At 44.6% G+C, this 15,655-nt stretch overlaps 1 protein-coding gene across 1 annotated transcript in view; it reads left to right on the top strand.

The window, feature by feature from the left end:
- LOC135057117 (uncharacterized) overlaps positions 1-13,682 on the top strand; it is a 206,403-nt gene extending 192,721 nt beyond the window's left edge. Inside the window, exon 13 of the mRNA XM_063963016.1 lies at positions 12,245-13,682. Coding sequence (XP_063819086.1) covers positions 12,245-13,644 — 1,400 coding nt within the window. The 3' untranslated portion in view covers positions 13,645-13,682. The remainder of the gene's footprint in view (positions 1-12,244) is intronic.
- The last annotated feature ends 1,973 nt before the right edge of the window (positions 13,683-15,655 follow it).

Below are 15,655 nucleotides of genomic sequence, written 5' to 3'. Positions count from 1 at the left end.
GGATTTAAAATATCTCACGTGGAAAGTGGTCATGCTTTTGGCCCTGGCTTCGGCCAGGCGGGTTTCAGAATTGGCGGCTTTGTCTTGTAAAAGCCCTTATCTGATTTTCCATATGGATAGGGCAGAATTGAGGACTCGTCCTCAGTTTCTCCCGAAGGTGGTCTCAGCTTTTCACTTGAACCAACCTATTGTGGTGCCTGCTAGGGACTTGGAGGATTCCAAGTTGCTGGACGTAGTCAGGGTCCTTAAAATTTATGTTTCCGGGATGGCTGGAGTCAGAAAAACTGACTCGCTGTTTATCCTGTATGCACCCAACAAGCTGGGTGCTCCTGCTTCTAAGCAGTCTATCGCGCGCTGGATTTGTAGCACTATTCAGCTGGCTCATTCTGCGGTGGGATTACCGCAGCCTAAATCAATAAAAGCCCATTCCACAAGGAAGGTGGGCTCATCTTGGGCGGCTGCCCGAGGGGTCTCGGCTTTACAACTTTGCCGAGCTGCTACTTGGTCAGGGGCAAACACGTTTGCAAAATTCTACAAATTTGATACCCTGGCTGAGGAGGACCTGGAGTTCTCTCATTCGGTGCTGCAGAGTCATCCGCACTCTCCCGCCTGTTTGGGAGCTTTGGTATAATCCCCATGGTCCTTACGGAGTCCCCAGCATCCACTAGGACGTCAGAGAAAATAAGAATTTACTCACCGGTAATTCTATTTCTCGTAGTCCGTAGTGGATGCTGGGCGCCCATCCCAAGTGCGGATTGTCTGCAATACTTGTACATAGTTATTGTTACAAAAATCGGGTTGTTATTGCGAGCCATCTATTCAGAGGCTCCATTGTTATCATACTGTTAACCGGGGTTCCTATCACGTGTTATATGGTGTGATTGGTGTGGCTGGTATCAGTCTTACCCGGGATTCGAAATCCTTCCTTATTGTGTCAGCTCTTCCGGGCACAGTTCCTAACTGAGGCTTGGAGGAGGGTCATAGGGGGAGGTGCCAGTGCACATCAGATAGTCCTAAATCTTTCTTTAGAGTGCCCAGTCTCCTGCGGAGCCCGTCTATTCCCCATGGTCCTTACGGAGTCCCCAGCATCCACTACGGACTACGAGAAATAGAATTACCGGTGTGTAAATTCTTATTTTTTGCTACTTTCCTTCCCTATCAGGAGGTAGGCATTCACTGAAGGAATCTAGTCTTTCTTCATTCAGGTTCTAGATTCACAGACGTTTACTGCATTGCTCAGTGTGACAGCTGAATCTTTCCTTATAAGACCAATCCTGCGGTGGAGGTTGCTTAACAACCTCATATTCAGGAGAGGGCTGTCATAGATTCTATGGTGGCTTTGTTCAGAACAAAATCCACCTTGCCTTTGAACTAGAGCTTTCTGGACCTTCTGTTTGACGAGTACCAGATGGGGTTCTTTACGGGGTCCAAGATTACGGCCCCACAGTCACATGTAATGCATAGACATGTGGATATTCCCCTCTATGTACAGTAGCTTGGGAGACTGGGGGACTCTGTCAAGGAAATAAAAAGCTTGTAAAGTTCCTCTCTGATCTTGTCTCGTTACAAGGCAGATCATGTATTGGAAAGCCAGTTTTTCTGGTTGTGGAGGTGCATTGCTGGTCACCAGCTCCATGGTTGTTGGTCTTAGGAGAAGACCTCTTCTCTTCAGCACTTTGGGGTTGCGGGAGACCCCTTATGCCCTGGCTAGTGTTTAAGAGAGACCTGGTGTTGCTCTGCTCTCATGTTCCTCCAAGAAGAGACCTCTTAGGCTTATTTCTTCACCCTGATTACAGTTGTTTGACATTAGGATACTGGCTTCAAGTGCCATGTCACCAAAGTCAAAGAGTCTTAAAAGCCTACTATGGCTTGGATCTACCACCTATTGTTTAAGGCATGTATTATTTTGTGTGAACACTGCGGATACTTTTCTGCCTCCACCTTCCATTTTTCTGGTTGGTTTTGGATCAGGGACATCCATCAAGGGTCAACCATTTAAAAAAATATATATATATTTCAATGGAAATTGGCCTCCATTTTGGAGATGTAGACCTTTTATACAGGTGGTTTGTTCATACAGTGGCATAAAAATGCCCCTTCCTAATTTCACTATATTTTGCAATTTTGGGTCATTGTTTCAAATCTTCAAACAAAACTGAACATAAGGCAACCTAAGTAAGCACACAGTACAGTTTTTAAATTTATTTTTTAAATTTATTGATGGAATAAAGTTATCCAGCACACACACTTCATCCAGGTAAAAAAGTAATTACCCATCCATGCATGGCTTTCAGATGGCTGGTTCCTCCTCCTCAGGAACCCTTGCTTCCATAGTCATTGGACGTCTGGAGGTAGATAATCTAAGAACCTCACTGGTTCCCTGAAAAAGAAAGTGACCAGTGTTCCTTGCTGGATTGCTTATCGTCCAGGCTGTTGTGGAGTTTATCCTAGCAGTTAGACCCTCTGTTTGTCCTGAGGTTCAGGATCTTTCCTTGATCAGTGCAAACAAAGAACTAGGTGCCCTATTTCCCTTCCTCTTTCCAGTTGGCAAAACTTGGGTGAGACATGGCATATTCCAAGGAGATTTCATTTCAATGACACCTTGGAAGACTACTTGGGCATATAACCGTCTTGCTAACGCCACAGTGCTGTCCTTCAGAATCTTGTGTTCCTGACGGACAGCACTGATAGAAAATATGAAGGGTTTTAGTGAAATCAGTCCTTGGTGCAGAAAGTATAGCTCTCCGATTCGTTCTAGTGGCTGCTTGAGTCATTAAGGTGGTTGATCGGTTTACTGAACTGAATGGGGAGAGTTTACATTCGAAATCACCTGGAACTCGACTTTTATTTGCAAAATTCTTGCCAAAAACGTGTATTACACATGTTTGTGCAGAGTTTCCAAAACTCCACCATTACAGTCCAGGTTTGAAGGATATTCATGCTTGAGTCTTAGATAGTTAAATCAAATTGACAGAGGTACTTATTAAGTCACCTGTGAGCCATCATGGATAGCCTCAAAACCCTGACTGTAACGGCCGAGGTTGGGAAATTCTATGTTAGAGAGAAGAGGTCATTGACACGTCTCTGCAGGTGGGGCAGATTTAAAATGTGCCTAGAGATTTAGATGTGGGAGGGGTGTGGTCAAACTCAGATCTCCTTGTGGTGTAATAATAAAGCTTCCTGGCATTTGTGGGCTACATGCAAAAGCAGCCAGTATTTACCCCACATTACAGTTTCTCAATGGTTTTGAACCACTGGCATTATAGTTTGTTTTCACACAGATTTTAATTTTTATTTTTGGGCTACACTCGCGGCGCTAAGATACCGGTAAGTAAATCCTGTAACACAGCATAACAAAGGCATTGAAAGACAAACAGATACTCAGCGTTATATTTGTATGTTTTTGAAAATGGAGATATTGCCCATTTCAACCAATCAGAATCTACTCATTATTTATCTAGCACCTTTTAGAAGATAATTGCTAGAATGTGATTGGTTGCTACGGGCAACGTCTCCACTTTTAAAAACCAGAACTGTTCAAAGGTCCCTCCGGTTCGTTGCTTTATAAGCCTAAAGATATTCTATCTGCCCTGTCTGATACTGAATCCCATGTTCAGGGTATTCAACAATATTTGGACTCTTGTACGCTTGCCAGTATCTCTGAAGCTACGGGCCGGACCATGGACGCAGATATCACAGAAGAAGAACTTGCCTCGGCCCTTAAGTCACAGAAACCATCTAGGGCCCCTGGCCCCGACGGTCTTACTATGTCCTACTATAAATCGTTAGTGCAGCTACTTTCTCCCCAGTTGATACGCTTGTTCAATTCTATTCTACATGGTGCCTCCTTCCATCCTGACTCGACTGTCTCTAGAATTATTGTTATTCCCAAACCTGGGAAAGACCCCTCTCTTTGCGCTAGCTATCGTCCCATTTCCCTGATCAACACAGATGATCTTAAACTATTTGCCAAGATTTTGGCAACTAGGTTGAATGTAATTCTATCTTTAATACACCCTGACCAGGTAGGTTTCATCCCTCAGCGCCAAGCCTCAGATAATACTAGACGTACTATAGATTTGATTCACCACTCCACTACTCATAGGATTCCGTCGGTGGTCTTGGCCCTGGACGCAGAAAATGGACCGCCTTTTATGGCCTTTTATGTTTAAAACTCTAGTCTCAGTAGGAATATCAGGAAATTTTATGCAGGCTATTAAGTCTCTCTACTTGCACCCTTCTTCTACGGTAATGACCAATGGATTGCATTCGCCACGCTTCGCTCTGGGAAATGGGATGAGACAGGGGTGCCCTCTATCACCTCTTATTTTTGCCATTTGCATAGAGCCGTTGGCGGCTAGAATTAGAGCTAACCCTGATATTGGGGGCGTAAAGGTAGAAGATGACCAATACAAGTTGTCTCTTTTTGCCGATAATATTCTCCTTACTTTGACTAATCCCTTAATATCGCTCCCCAACCTCCAATCGGAACTACAAATGTACGGCTCCCTCTCTGGATACAAAATTATTAGCTCTAAGTCTGAAGCCATGGCTGTCTATGTTCCCTCACAACAACTCTCTGCACTCACTACCTCTTTTCCTTTTATCTGGCGTCCTTCGGTGATTAAATACCTTGGCATTTCCATCACCAAGTCATACTCTTCATTATACCAAACTAACTACACCCCTATGTTTCAGACACTGGAAAAAGATCTATTGCGATGGCAGTCCCTCTTTATATCGTGGATTGGTAGAATTAACACGATTAAAAGGAATCTCCTCCCGAGACTATTATATTTATTCCAAACCTTACCTATACCTATCCCGATTTCGGCCTTGGACTTCATGCAAACCCTCTGCAATTGCTCTATCTGGGCACGCAGTAAACCTCGTATTCGTAGAGCCATTTTAGCTAAGTCTGCTTCTAATGGCGGACTAGGTTTGCCAATACTCCGCTCTTATTATCACGCTGCTCAGCTGAACCATGTTGTATCATGGCACTCTGATCCCGGATGTAAACGTTGGGTAGATTTGGAAAATTCCATGTTGCAGATAGGACGAGTTGACGACATACTTTGGTTACCCAGACCACTTAGACCAGCCTCGGCCTCCGACCATACGATTTACTCTTAAAATATGGGATAAACTTCGTCCCTCACTGGAGCTAGCTCCCTTTCCCTCACCTATGTCCCCTATCTAGAATCATCCCCGGTTCCCCCCGGGATCGGATAGACGTATGGCATCTTATTGGCGTAGTCTACACATTACTAGATTTAAACACGTAAAAGGTCAATTTGCTCCATCTTCATTTACTGACCTCCAAGCTATTCACTCAATTCCCGCCTCTCGCCACTTTCAGTATAACCAAATTATGAGTTTTATCAATTCGCAATTCCCCTCTAGTAAACTTCGGATGCTAACCCACTTTGAACGCATCTGCTCCCATTCAGTTGGCCACAAAGGTAATATATCTGTTCTCTACCATTCCATCCTGGCCCCAGACCCTCCAGAACGAGAACCTCATGAACTGGCCTGGGAGTCTGATCTCCCGTTCAGTTTTGACAGTGAGGTTTGGTCCACTATCAGGACTAGAATCGCTACTGCCTCCATCAGTGTATCTATCAAAGAGATGTGTTATAAAGTGTATACCCGGTGGTATTTGATACCCTCCAGACTTCATGCTATTTTTCCATTGACTTCGAATCACTGCTGGAGGAACTGCGGGAAGATTGGTACATTCCCTCATGTATGGTGGTTTTCCCCGATAATTCAGACATTTTGGGAACAAGTGTGGGCGCTCCTTTCACAGGTTCTGGAATCTCTAGTTTCAGGTAACATTGCTACTGCATTGTTGTGTACCCCGACCCCATCTATTAGCAAGTTTCAAGACAAACTTATAACCCATGTATGTAATGCAGCTAAATCCCTTATAGCCAAACATTGGAAGTCCTCAATGGCGCGTTCTACTACTGCCCTTTTGAATCGTATTCATTTTATAGCCTCAATGGAATATATCACAAGTTTACAAAATAACTCGGTATCGTCCTTTCACAAAATATGGTCTCCCTGGTTCCTTTTTCGTCGTCGTCCCCCCCCCCCCCCTTCCCTGGCCTCAGCCGATATCCTTATGTTTTCATGCATTTTATCCTCTGCGCCCATGAGATCTTGTTTTCCTTTGTGGTCTCTTTCATTTTGTGTGTTTTGTTTGTCTATCTACTAGCTGCATACTATATCAATATTTCTCTAACGTCCTAGTGGATGCTGGGGACTCCGTCAGGACCATGGGGAATAGCGGGCTCCGCAGGAGACAGGGCACATCTAAAAAGCTTTTTAGGTCACATGGTGTGTACTGGCTCCTCACCCTATGACCCTCCTCCAAGCTTCAGTTAGGTTTCTGTGCCCGTCCGAGAAGGGTGCAACCTGGATGGCTCTCTTATAGAGCTGTTTAGAAAAGTCATTTTTAGGTTTAAACTAATCAGTGATTCCTGCTGGCGACAGGATCACTGCAACGTGGGACTTAGGGGAGAGACTTGCAACTCACCTGCGTGCAGGAGGATTGAAGTCTTAGGCTACTGGACACTGAGCTCCAGAGGGAGTCGGAACACAGGTCAGCCTGGGGTTCGTCCCGGAGCCGCGCCGCCGATCCCCCTTACAGACGCTGAAGACGGCGGAGACGGAGGTCCGGTGACAGGCGGCAGAAGGCTTCACAGTCTTCATAGAGGTAGCGCACAGCACTGCAGCTGTGCGCCATTGTTGTCTCACAGGCTCACTGACACGGTCACGGAGGGTGCAGGGCGCTGCTGGGGGCGCCCTGGGCAGCAATATAAATACCTAATTTGGCAAAAGAAATACACCACATATAGCCATTAAGACTATATGTATGTATTTTAACCCAGGCCAGTATTAAAAAAACCGGGAGGAAAAGCCAGCCGAGAAAGGGGCGGAGCTTATTCTCCTCAGCACACAGCGCCATTTTCCCTCACAGAAAGGCTGAGGGGAAGGCTCCCATGCTCTCCCCTGCACTGCACTACAGAAACAGGGTTAAAACAGAGAGGGGGGGCAATGATTTGGCGATATAAATATATATTAAATGCTATAAGGGAGGAACACTTATATAAAGGTTGTCCCTGTATAATTATAGCATTTTGGTGTGTGCTGGCAAACTCTCCCTCTGTCTCCCCAAAGGGCTAGTGGGTCCTGTCCTCTATCAGAGCATTCCCTGTGTGTGTGCTGTAGGTCGGTACGTGTGTGTCGACATGTATGAGGAAAATGTTGGTGAGGAGACGGAGCAAATTGCCTGTAATAGTGATGTCACTCTCTAGGGAGTCGACACCTGAATGGATGGCTTACTTATGGAATTACGTGATAATGTCAACACGCTGCAAGCCGGTTGACGACATGAGACAGCCGGCGGACAAATTAGTATTGGTCCAGGCGTCTCAGACACCGTCAGGGGCTTGTAAAAACGCCCATTTACCTCAGTCGGTCGACAGACACTGACACGGACACTGACCCCAGTGTCGACGGTGAAGAAACAAACGTATTTTTCCTTTAGGGCCACAAGTTACATGTTAAGGGCAATGAAGGAGGTGTTACATATTTCTGATACCACAAGTACCACAAATAAGGGTATTTTGTAGGGTGGGAATAAACTACTTGTAGTTTTGCCTGAATCAGATAAATTAAATGAAGTGTGTGATGATACGTGGGGTTCCTCCGATAGAAAGTTATGGGCGGTATACCCTTTCCCGCCAGAAGTAAGGGCGAGTTGGAAAACACACCTTAGGGTGGATAAGGCGCTCACACGCTTATAAAAACATGGCGTTACCGTCTCCAGATACGGCCGCCTCAAGGAGCCAGCTGATAGGAAGCTGGAAAATATCATAACAGTATATACACACATACTGGTGTTATACTACGACCAGCAATCGCCTCAGCCTGGATGTGCAGCGCTGAGGGGGCTTGGTCGGATTTCCTGACTGAAAATTTTGATACCCTTGACAGGGACAAGATTTTATTTACTATAGAGCATTTTAAGGATGCATTTCTATATATGCGGGATGCGCAGAGGCATATATTGCATTCTGGCATCAAGAGTAAATGTGATGTACATATCTGCCAGACGAAGACACGACAGTGGTCAGGTGAGGCAGATTACAGACGGCATATGGAAGTATTGCCGTATAAAGGGGCGGTCCATTGGACCTGGTGGCCATGGCAACAGCTGAAAAATCCACCTTTTTTGTTACCCCGAGTCACATATCGGCAAGAAAGGACACAGTCTTTTCAGTCTCAGTCCTTTCGTCCCCATACGGGCAGGCGGGCAAAGGCCAGTCATATCTGCCCAGGGGTAGAGGAAAGGGAAGAAGACTGCAGCAAGCAGCCCATTCCCAGGAACAGAAGCCCCTCACAGCTTCTGCCAAGTCCGCAGCATAACGCTGGGGCCGTACAAGCGGACTCAGGTGCGGTAGGGGGTCATCTCAAGAGTTTCAGCACGCAGTGGGCTCACTCGCAAGGGAACTCCGGGATCCTACATGTAGTATCCCAGGTGTACATTAGAAATTCGAGACGTCTCCCCCTCACACAATTCACAGGCTGTATTCCCAGCAGGTGATAATCAAAGTACCCCTCTTACAGAAGGGGGTAGTATTCCACACTATATTGTGGTACTGAAGCCAACCGGCTCGGTGAGATCTGAAATATTTGAACACTTACATACAAGCGTTCAAATCAAGATGGAGTCACTCGGAGCAGTGATAGCGAACCAGGAAGAAGGGGACGATATGGTGTCACTGGATATCAGGGACGCTTACCTACAGGTCCAAATTTGCCCTTCTCACCAAGGGTACTTCAGGTTCCTGGTACAGAACTGTAACTATCAGTTCAGACGCTGCCGTTTGGATTGTCCACGGCGCCCCGGGTCTTTACCAAGGTAATGGCCGGAATGATGAATTTTCTTAAAAGAAACATGGACGCTTTCCTGATAAGGGCAAGGTCCAGAGAACAGTTGGAGGTCGGAGTAGCACTATCTTAAGTAGTGCTACGACAGCACGAGTGGATTCTAAATATTCCAAAATCGCAGCTTTTTCCGACGACACGTCTACTGTTCCTAGGGATGATTCTGGACACAGTCCAGAAAAACGTGTTTCTCCCAGTGGAGAAAGCCAGGGAGTTATCCGAGCTAATCGGGATCCTCCTAAAACCAGGAAAAGTGTCAGTGCATCATTGCACAAGAGTCCTGGTAAAAATGGTGGCTTATTACGAAGCAATTCCATTCGGCAGATTTCCCGCAAGAACTCTTCAATGGGATCTGCTGGACAAATGGTCCGGATCGCATCCTCAGATGCATCAGCGGATAACCCTATATCCAAGGACAAGGGTGTCTCTCCTGTGGTGATTACAGAGTGCTCATCTTCTAGAGGGCCGCAGATTCGGCATTCAGGATTGGATGCCGGTGACCACGGAGGCCAGCCTGAGAGGCTGGGGAACAGTCACACAGGGAAAAAATTTCCAGGGAAGTGTGATTAAGTCTGGAGAATTCTCTCCGCATAAATAAGCTTAGAGCAAATATATAATGCTCCAAACTTAGCAAGACCTCTGCTTCAAGGTCAGCCGGTATTGATCCAGTGGGATAACATCACGGCAGTCGCCCACGTAAACAGAAAGGGCGGCACAAGAAGCAGGAGGGCAGTGACAAAACTGCAAGGATTTTTCGCTAGGCGGAAAATCATGTGATAGCACTGTCAGCAGTGTTCTTTCCGGGAGTGGACGACTGGGAAGCAGACTTCCTCAGCAGGCATGACCTCCACCCGGGAGAGTGGAAACTTCATAGGGAAGTTTTTCAGCATGATTGTGGACCGTTGGCAAAGACCAAAGGTGGACATGATGGCGTCCCGCCCGAACAAAAAACGGGACAGGTATTCCGCCAGGTCTTGAGACCTTCAGGCGATAGCTGTGGATGTTCTGGTAACACCGTGGGTGTACCAGTCAGTGTATGTGTTCCCTCCTCTGTTTCTCATAACCAAGGTATTGAGAATTATAAGACATAGAGGAGTATGAACTATACTAGTGGCTCCGGATTGGCCAAGAGGGACTTGGTACCCGGAACTTCAAGAGATGCTCACAGAGGACTAAGGGCCTGGGGAGCTAAGAAGGGACTTGCTTCAGCAAGTACCATGTATATTCCAAGACTTACCGCGGCTGCGTGTGACGGCATGGCGGTTGAATGCCGGATCCTGAAGGGAAAAGGCATTCCATAAGAGGTCATACCTACCTTGGTCAAAGCCAGGAAGGAGGTGACCGCACAACGTCATCACCACATGTGGTGAAAATATGTTGCGTGGGTAAGGCCAGGAAGGCTCCACGAAGGAAATTCAACTAGGTCGATTTCTGCACTTCCTGAAAACAGGAGTGTTTTGAGCCTCAAATTGGGGTTCATTAAGATTTAAATTTCGGCCCTGTAGATTTTCTTCCAGAAAAAATTGACTTCAGTTCCTGAAGTCCAGATTGTAAAGGGTGTATTGCATATACAGTTCTTTTGTGCCTCTAGGGGCACCGTGAGATCTCAACATAGTGTTGGGATTCCTTAAAATCATATTGGTTTGAACCGCTCAAATCTGTGGATTTGAAATATCTCACATGGAAAGTGACCATGCTGTTGACCAATATCTCACATGGAAAGTGACCATGTTGTTAGCCCTGGCCTCGGCCAGGCGATTGTCAGAATGGGCGGTTTTGTCTTACAAAAGCCCATATTAAAATTTTCCATTTGAACAGGGCAGAACTGGGACTCGTCTCCAGTTTCTTCCTAAAGGGGTGTCAGCGTTTTCACCTGAAACAACCTATTGTGGTGCCTGCGGCTACTGGGGACTTGGAGGACTCCAAGTTACTAGACGTTGTCAGGGCCCTAAAAATATATATATATATATATATATATAGTTTGGACGGCTGGAGTCAGAAAGTCTGACTTGCTGTTTATATTGTATGCACCCAACAAGCTGGGTGCTCCTGCTTATAAGCAGTCTATTGCACGCTGGATTTGTAGTACAATTCAGCGTGCACATTCTGTGGCAGGCCTGCCACAGCCGAAATATGTAGATGCCCATTCCACAAGGAAGGTGGCCTCATCCTGGGCGGCTGCCCGAGGAGTCTCGGCATTATAACTTTGCCGAGCAGCTACGTGGTCAGGGGAGAACACGTTTGTAAAATTTTACAAATTTGATACTCTGGCTAAAGAGGACCTGGAGTTCTCTCATTCGGTGCTGCAGAGTCATCCGCACTCTCCCGCCCGTTTGGGAGCTTTGGTATAATCCCCATGGTCCTGACGGAGTCCCCAGCATCCACTAGGACGTTAGAGAAAATAAGAATTTACTTACCGATAATTCTATTTCTCGTAGTCCGTAGTGGATGCTGGGCGCCCATCCCAAGTGCGGATTGTCTGCAATGCTTGTACATAGTTATTGTTACAAAAATCGGGTTATTACTATTGTTGTGAGCCATCTTTTCAGAGGCTACTTCGTTTTGTTATCATACTGTTAACTGGGTTCAGATCACAAGTTGTACGGTGTGATTGGTGTGGCTGGTATGAGTCTTACCCGGGATTCAAGATCCTTCCTTATTGTGTACGCTCGTCCGGGCACAGTACCTAACTGAAGCTTGGAGGAGGGTCATAGGGGGAGGAGCCAGTACACACCATGTGACCTAAAAAGCTTTTTAGATGTGCCCTGTCTCCTGCGGAGCCCGCTATTCCCCATGGTCCTGACGGAGTCCCCAGCATCCACTACGGACTACGAGAAATAGAATTATCGGTAAGTAAATTCTTATTTTTGCTGTATGTTCTCTGTTTCTGTGTACATTCTGTGGCTTTCAGGTATTGCACTACCCTTATTTTACAGTACACTTTTTGTATTGCTTGTTTGTTTCTAAAAAAAATAAAATTAAAATATTGTTTAAAAAAATAAAACAACAACTTTAATATATAATTTTATTAACAATTTCTGAGGAGAACTACTTCCAGTGTTTACATTTGCTGCTATTTAATTTGTGATTTCAGATAAATGGTTTTTATACAACTGTATGTTGTATTTTACAAGACTGAGTTGTTAGATACAGCTCAAAGAAAGAGATGGAGGTGCACTATAACACTTATTATTTATTTTATTAAGTTTAGATAAAGTTTGTAGTTTGTAAAATGAAATGAAACAACTGAACATCTTGATCTCACTAATGGTATGAAAATTTCCAGCAGATGGACACAAACTCGGGAAGGCCTTGGAAGGAGATCTCAGTTTGCCACCAGATTTAAAAAAAGATGAAAACAACAAACAAGATTCTTCAAGAGACCTCCCCATTACCCTAAAGATGCCCCCAGTACCTCACTGTGCTCCTAAATCATCTGATCCCTCTAATCATGAGGCATTTTCTCCTGACAACTCAGTTAATGCTACATATAGTACAGCTCATACACACGTTAGAATATTTCCATGTTCTGAATGTGGTAAATGTTTTAAAAAGAAGGCAGCTCTTGTTATACATGAGAGAATTCACACAGGTGAGAAGCCATTTCCATGTCCGGAGTGTGGGAAATGTTTTACGGCGAAATCAAACCTTATTTCTCATCAAAAAAGTCACACTGGTGAGAAACCATTTCCGTGTTCTGAGTGTGGGAAAAGGTTTACACAGAATTCATATCTTGTTACACATCAGAGAACACACACAGGGGAGAAGCCATTTGCATGTCCTGAGTGTGGGAAATGTTTTACAGCGCAATCAAACCTTATTTCTCATCAGAAAAGTCACACAGGTGAGAGACCATTTCCATGTTCTGTGTGTGGGAAATGTTTTTTATGGAAATCATATCTTGTTGCACATCAGAGAAGTCACACAGGTGAGAAGCCATTTCCATGTCCTGAGTGTGGGAAATGTTTTTTATGGAAATCAGATCTTGCTGTACATCAGAGATGTCACACAGGTGAGAAACCATTTTCTTGCTCTTTGTGTGGGAAATGTTTTACCAACAAATCGGATCTCGATACACACAATAAAACTCACACAGGAGAGAGACCATTTCCTTGCTCTGAGTGCGGGAAATGTTTTTTACGGAAATCATCTCTTGTTTCACATCAGAGAAGTCACATAGGTGAGAAACCATTTCCATGTACTGAGTGCGGGAAATGTTTTAATCTGAAATGTAATCTAGTTGTACATCAGAGAGTTCACACAGGTGAAAAACCATTTCCATGTTCTGTGTGTGGGAAATGTTTTACACAGAAATCATTTCTTGCCACACATCAGAGAAGTCACACAGGTGAGAAGCCATTTCCATGCTCTGTGTGTGGGAAATGTTTTGCCAACAAATCAGAGTTTGCTACACACTATAAAATTCACACAGGAGAGAGGCCATTTCCATGCTCTGAGTGTGGGAAATGTTTTTTACGGAAAGCAGATCTTGTTGTACATCAGAGAGTTCACACAGGTGAGAAACCATTTCCATGTCCTGTGTGTGGGAAATGTTTTACAACACAATCATATCTTGCTACACATCAGAGAAGTCACACAAGTGAGAAACCATTTTCATGCTCTGTGTGTGGGAAGTGTTTTACACAGAAATCAATGCTTATTACGCATCAGAGAAATCACAGGTGAGAAGTTGTGTATATCAATAAACTGCTAAAAATCTAAAAGCTCTAGTTGTGCAGTTTGTCACGCCATTTTGCTCAGTTTGTCACGCCATGCAGAGCAAGGCTAAGCGATCAGGTCTGAAGGACCCCCAAAGATCGAAATAACATAGGGCAGTGGTTCTCAAACTGTGCCGTGGCACCCTGGGGTGCCTCAGGACACTTGCAATGGTACCTTGGATTGGTAGTCCAAGACCAATTCAAATTATTTCTGGTCAATGTAATAGGCAAAACCAGTGCTGGTGGCTGTCAGTCAAAAACTATGTGGACAAACAGAAGCATATCTTGTCCCTCACCACACAATAGAACCTAAGGATGACCTCTAAACATAGTTTACTTAATATTTTTTTCTACATTTCTCAATAAGAAACGTTTGGTCTAGTGGTTTCGTAAAAAAAAATTCTGATGTTCTAGGGAGCTGTGATTCCAAAAAGTTTGGGAACCACTGGAATAGAGCCACTAGCAGTGGCTGGGAGTAAAATGTGGGACATATTCTGGGACATAAACAGAACAGCCTTGAATAGTGCACCTACTCCCTGGCCCCAGGCAGTTCTATAGATAGAAGAGCTGTCTGGATTGCCCTGAAGTCACAGTGGATCAATACAATTGAAAAAACGGAGCTGCAATATCAAAGTATTTTGCTTCCTCACCGTATGCATTTTTAGCTGGACATTCTAGCAACTGGGAAATAGCCATTATTTTATTAACTTTAATAGGAGCTAGATTAATGAAATCTCAGGTTGCCCCATGCAACATTGTATATTGTCATTACAACATTAATAATTTCTGTTGGTACCAATTTTATACTTTCATTGATTGTTTTTATAAATTACTCAGTTTTTATTATTTTCACTTGTGATCTTGGTTCTACTCTTTTCATAAGTCACACATATAGATACACATTTTATTACTTCTGCTCTACTCCTACCTGTCCTCAGCTGTATTCTAAAGACTGGCCCCAGAATGGCTGTGTCGGCGCTGTGTGTCGGTGACTTTTGCTATTAGTAATGTGAGACCAAAATTGCTAATTTTGGAGGATCATATCCTCGAAGCCTTTAAGTATCTGGCAGAAGGCAACATTTATGTGGCCTTTCTGGGAACTATCATTCTAAAATTAGAGAATTTCTAGAAACTATATGGAAAATATATTGCAGAGGTAGAGGCACGGTCGGACTGGCCCACAGGGGCACTGGGGAAACCCTCGGTGGGCCCCACTGCCCTAGTGATCAGGTTCCAGACTGTGTTCTTGAATTATATATTATACATATGTTACCTTATACTGCACAGGACTATGGTGTATTCTCTGCAGTGCATCTGGTACATTATCATTCATGTACTAGCAGTATTTATATATTTGTCAAGGGGTCCAGCCCATGCTCTCAGTAATGGTTAGGAAAACCAATGTAGTGGCTGGCCACACCCCCTCTGAAAACTGACCACACCTCTAAACATGGGCCCCTACCACTGCATTCCCTGGTGGGCCCTTCATGCCCCAGTCCGGCACTGGGTGGAGGACATGAAAAAAGAAATTATAGAAAGGAAAAAAGCTTAAGTTTCAATGAGATAGGAATGATTACGCAGAGGATAAAGTCTATAAATGGAGGAAAACCGGAAGGAGCGAAGACAGAACGGAATATAATTACACATCAAGAGTGGAGTCATCCAATTCAGACTTTCCCTATCTATCATCTACATCAAGACAATTCACCCCTAATCAGAGGCCTTTTTTTAGGAAGAGGCCCCCCTCCAAATCACAGTTCCGATACAAAAGGACCAGGAGAGGGTGGAAGAAATCTTAAGAACCTGGAATACGGGAGGAAGATGGCAGAAACTGAAAAATTACAGGAAGAGGTACTGAAAGAAGAGGAATCAGAACTACAAATAACCTAACAAATAGAGTCCTTACAGACCCCCAAAAAAGGATCTTTAGTAAAGGTTTATCATTCTACAGGTTTTGAATAGATTTGAGTGGGAGAAGG

The sequence above is a fragment of the Pseudophryne corroboree genome, chromosome 3 (genome assembly GCF_028390025.1).
Source record: "Pseudophryne corroboree isolate aPseCor3 chromosome 3, aPseCor3.hap2, whole genome shotgun sequence".
NCBI classification, from domain to species: Eukaryota; Metazoa; Chordata; class Amphibia; order Anura; family Myobatrachidae; genus Pseudophryne; species Pseudophryne corroboree.
Note: the sequence above shows the minus strand (reverse complement) of the source record. Positions and strands in the feature narration are given on the sequence as shown.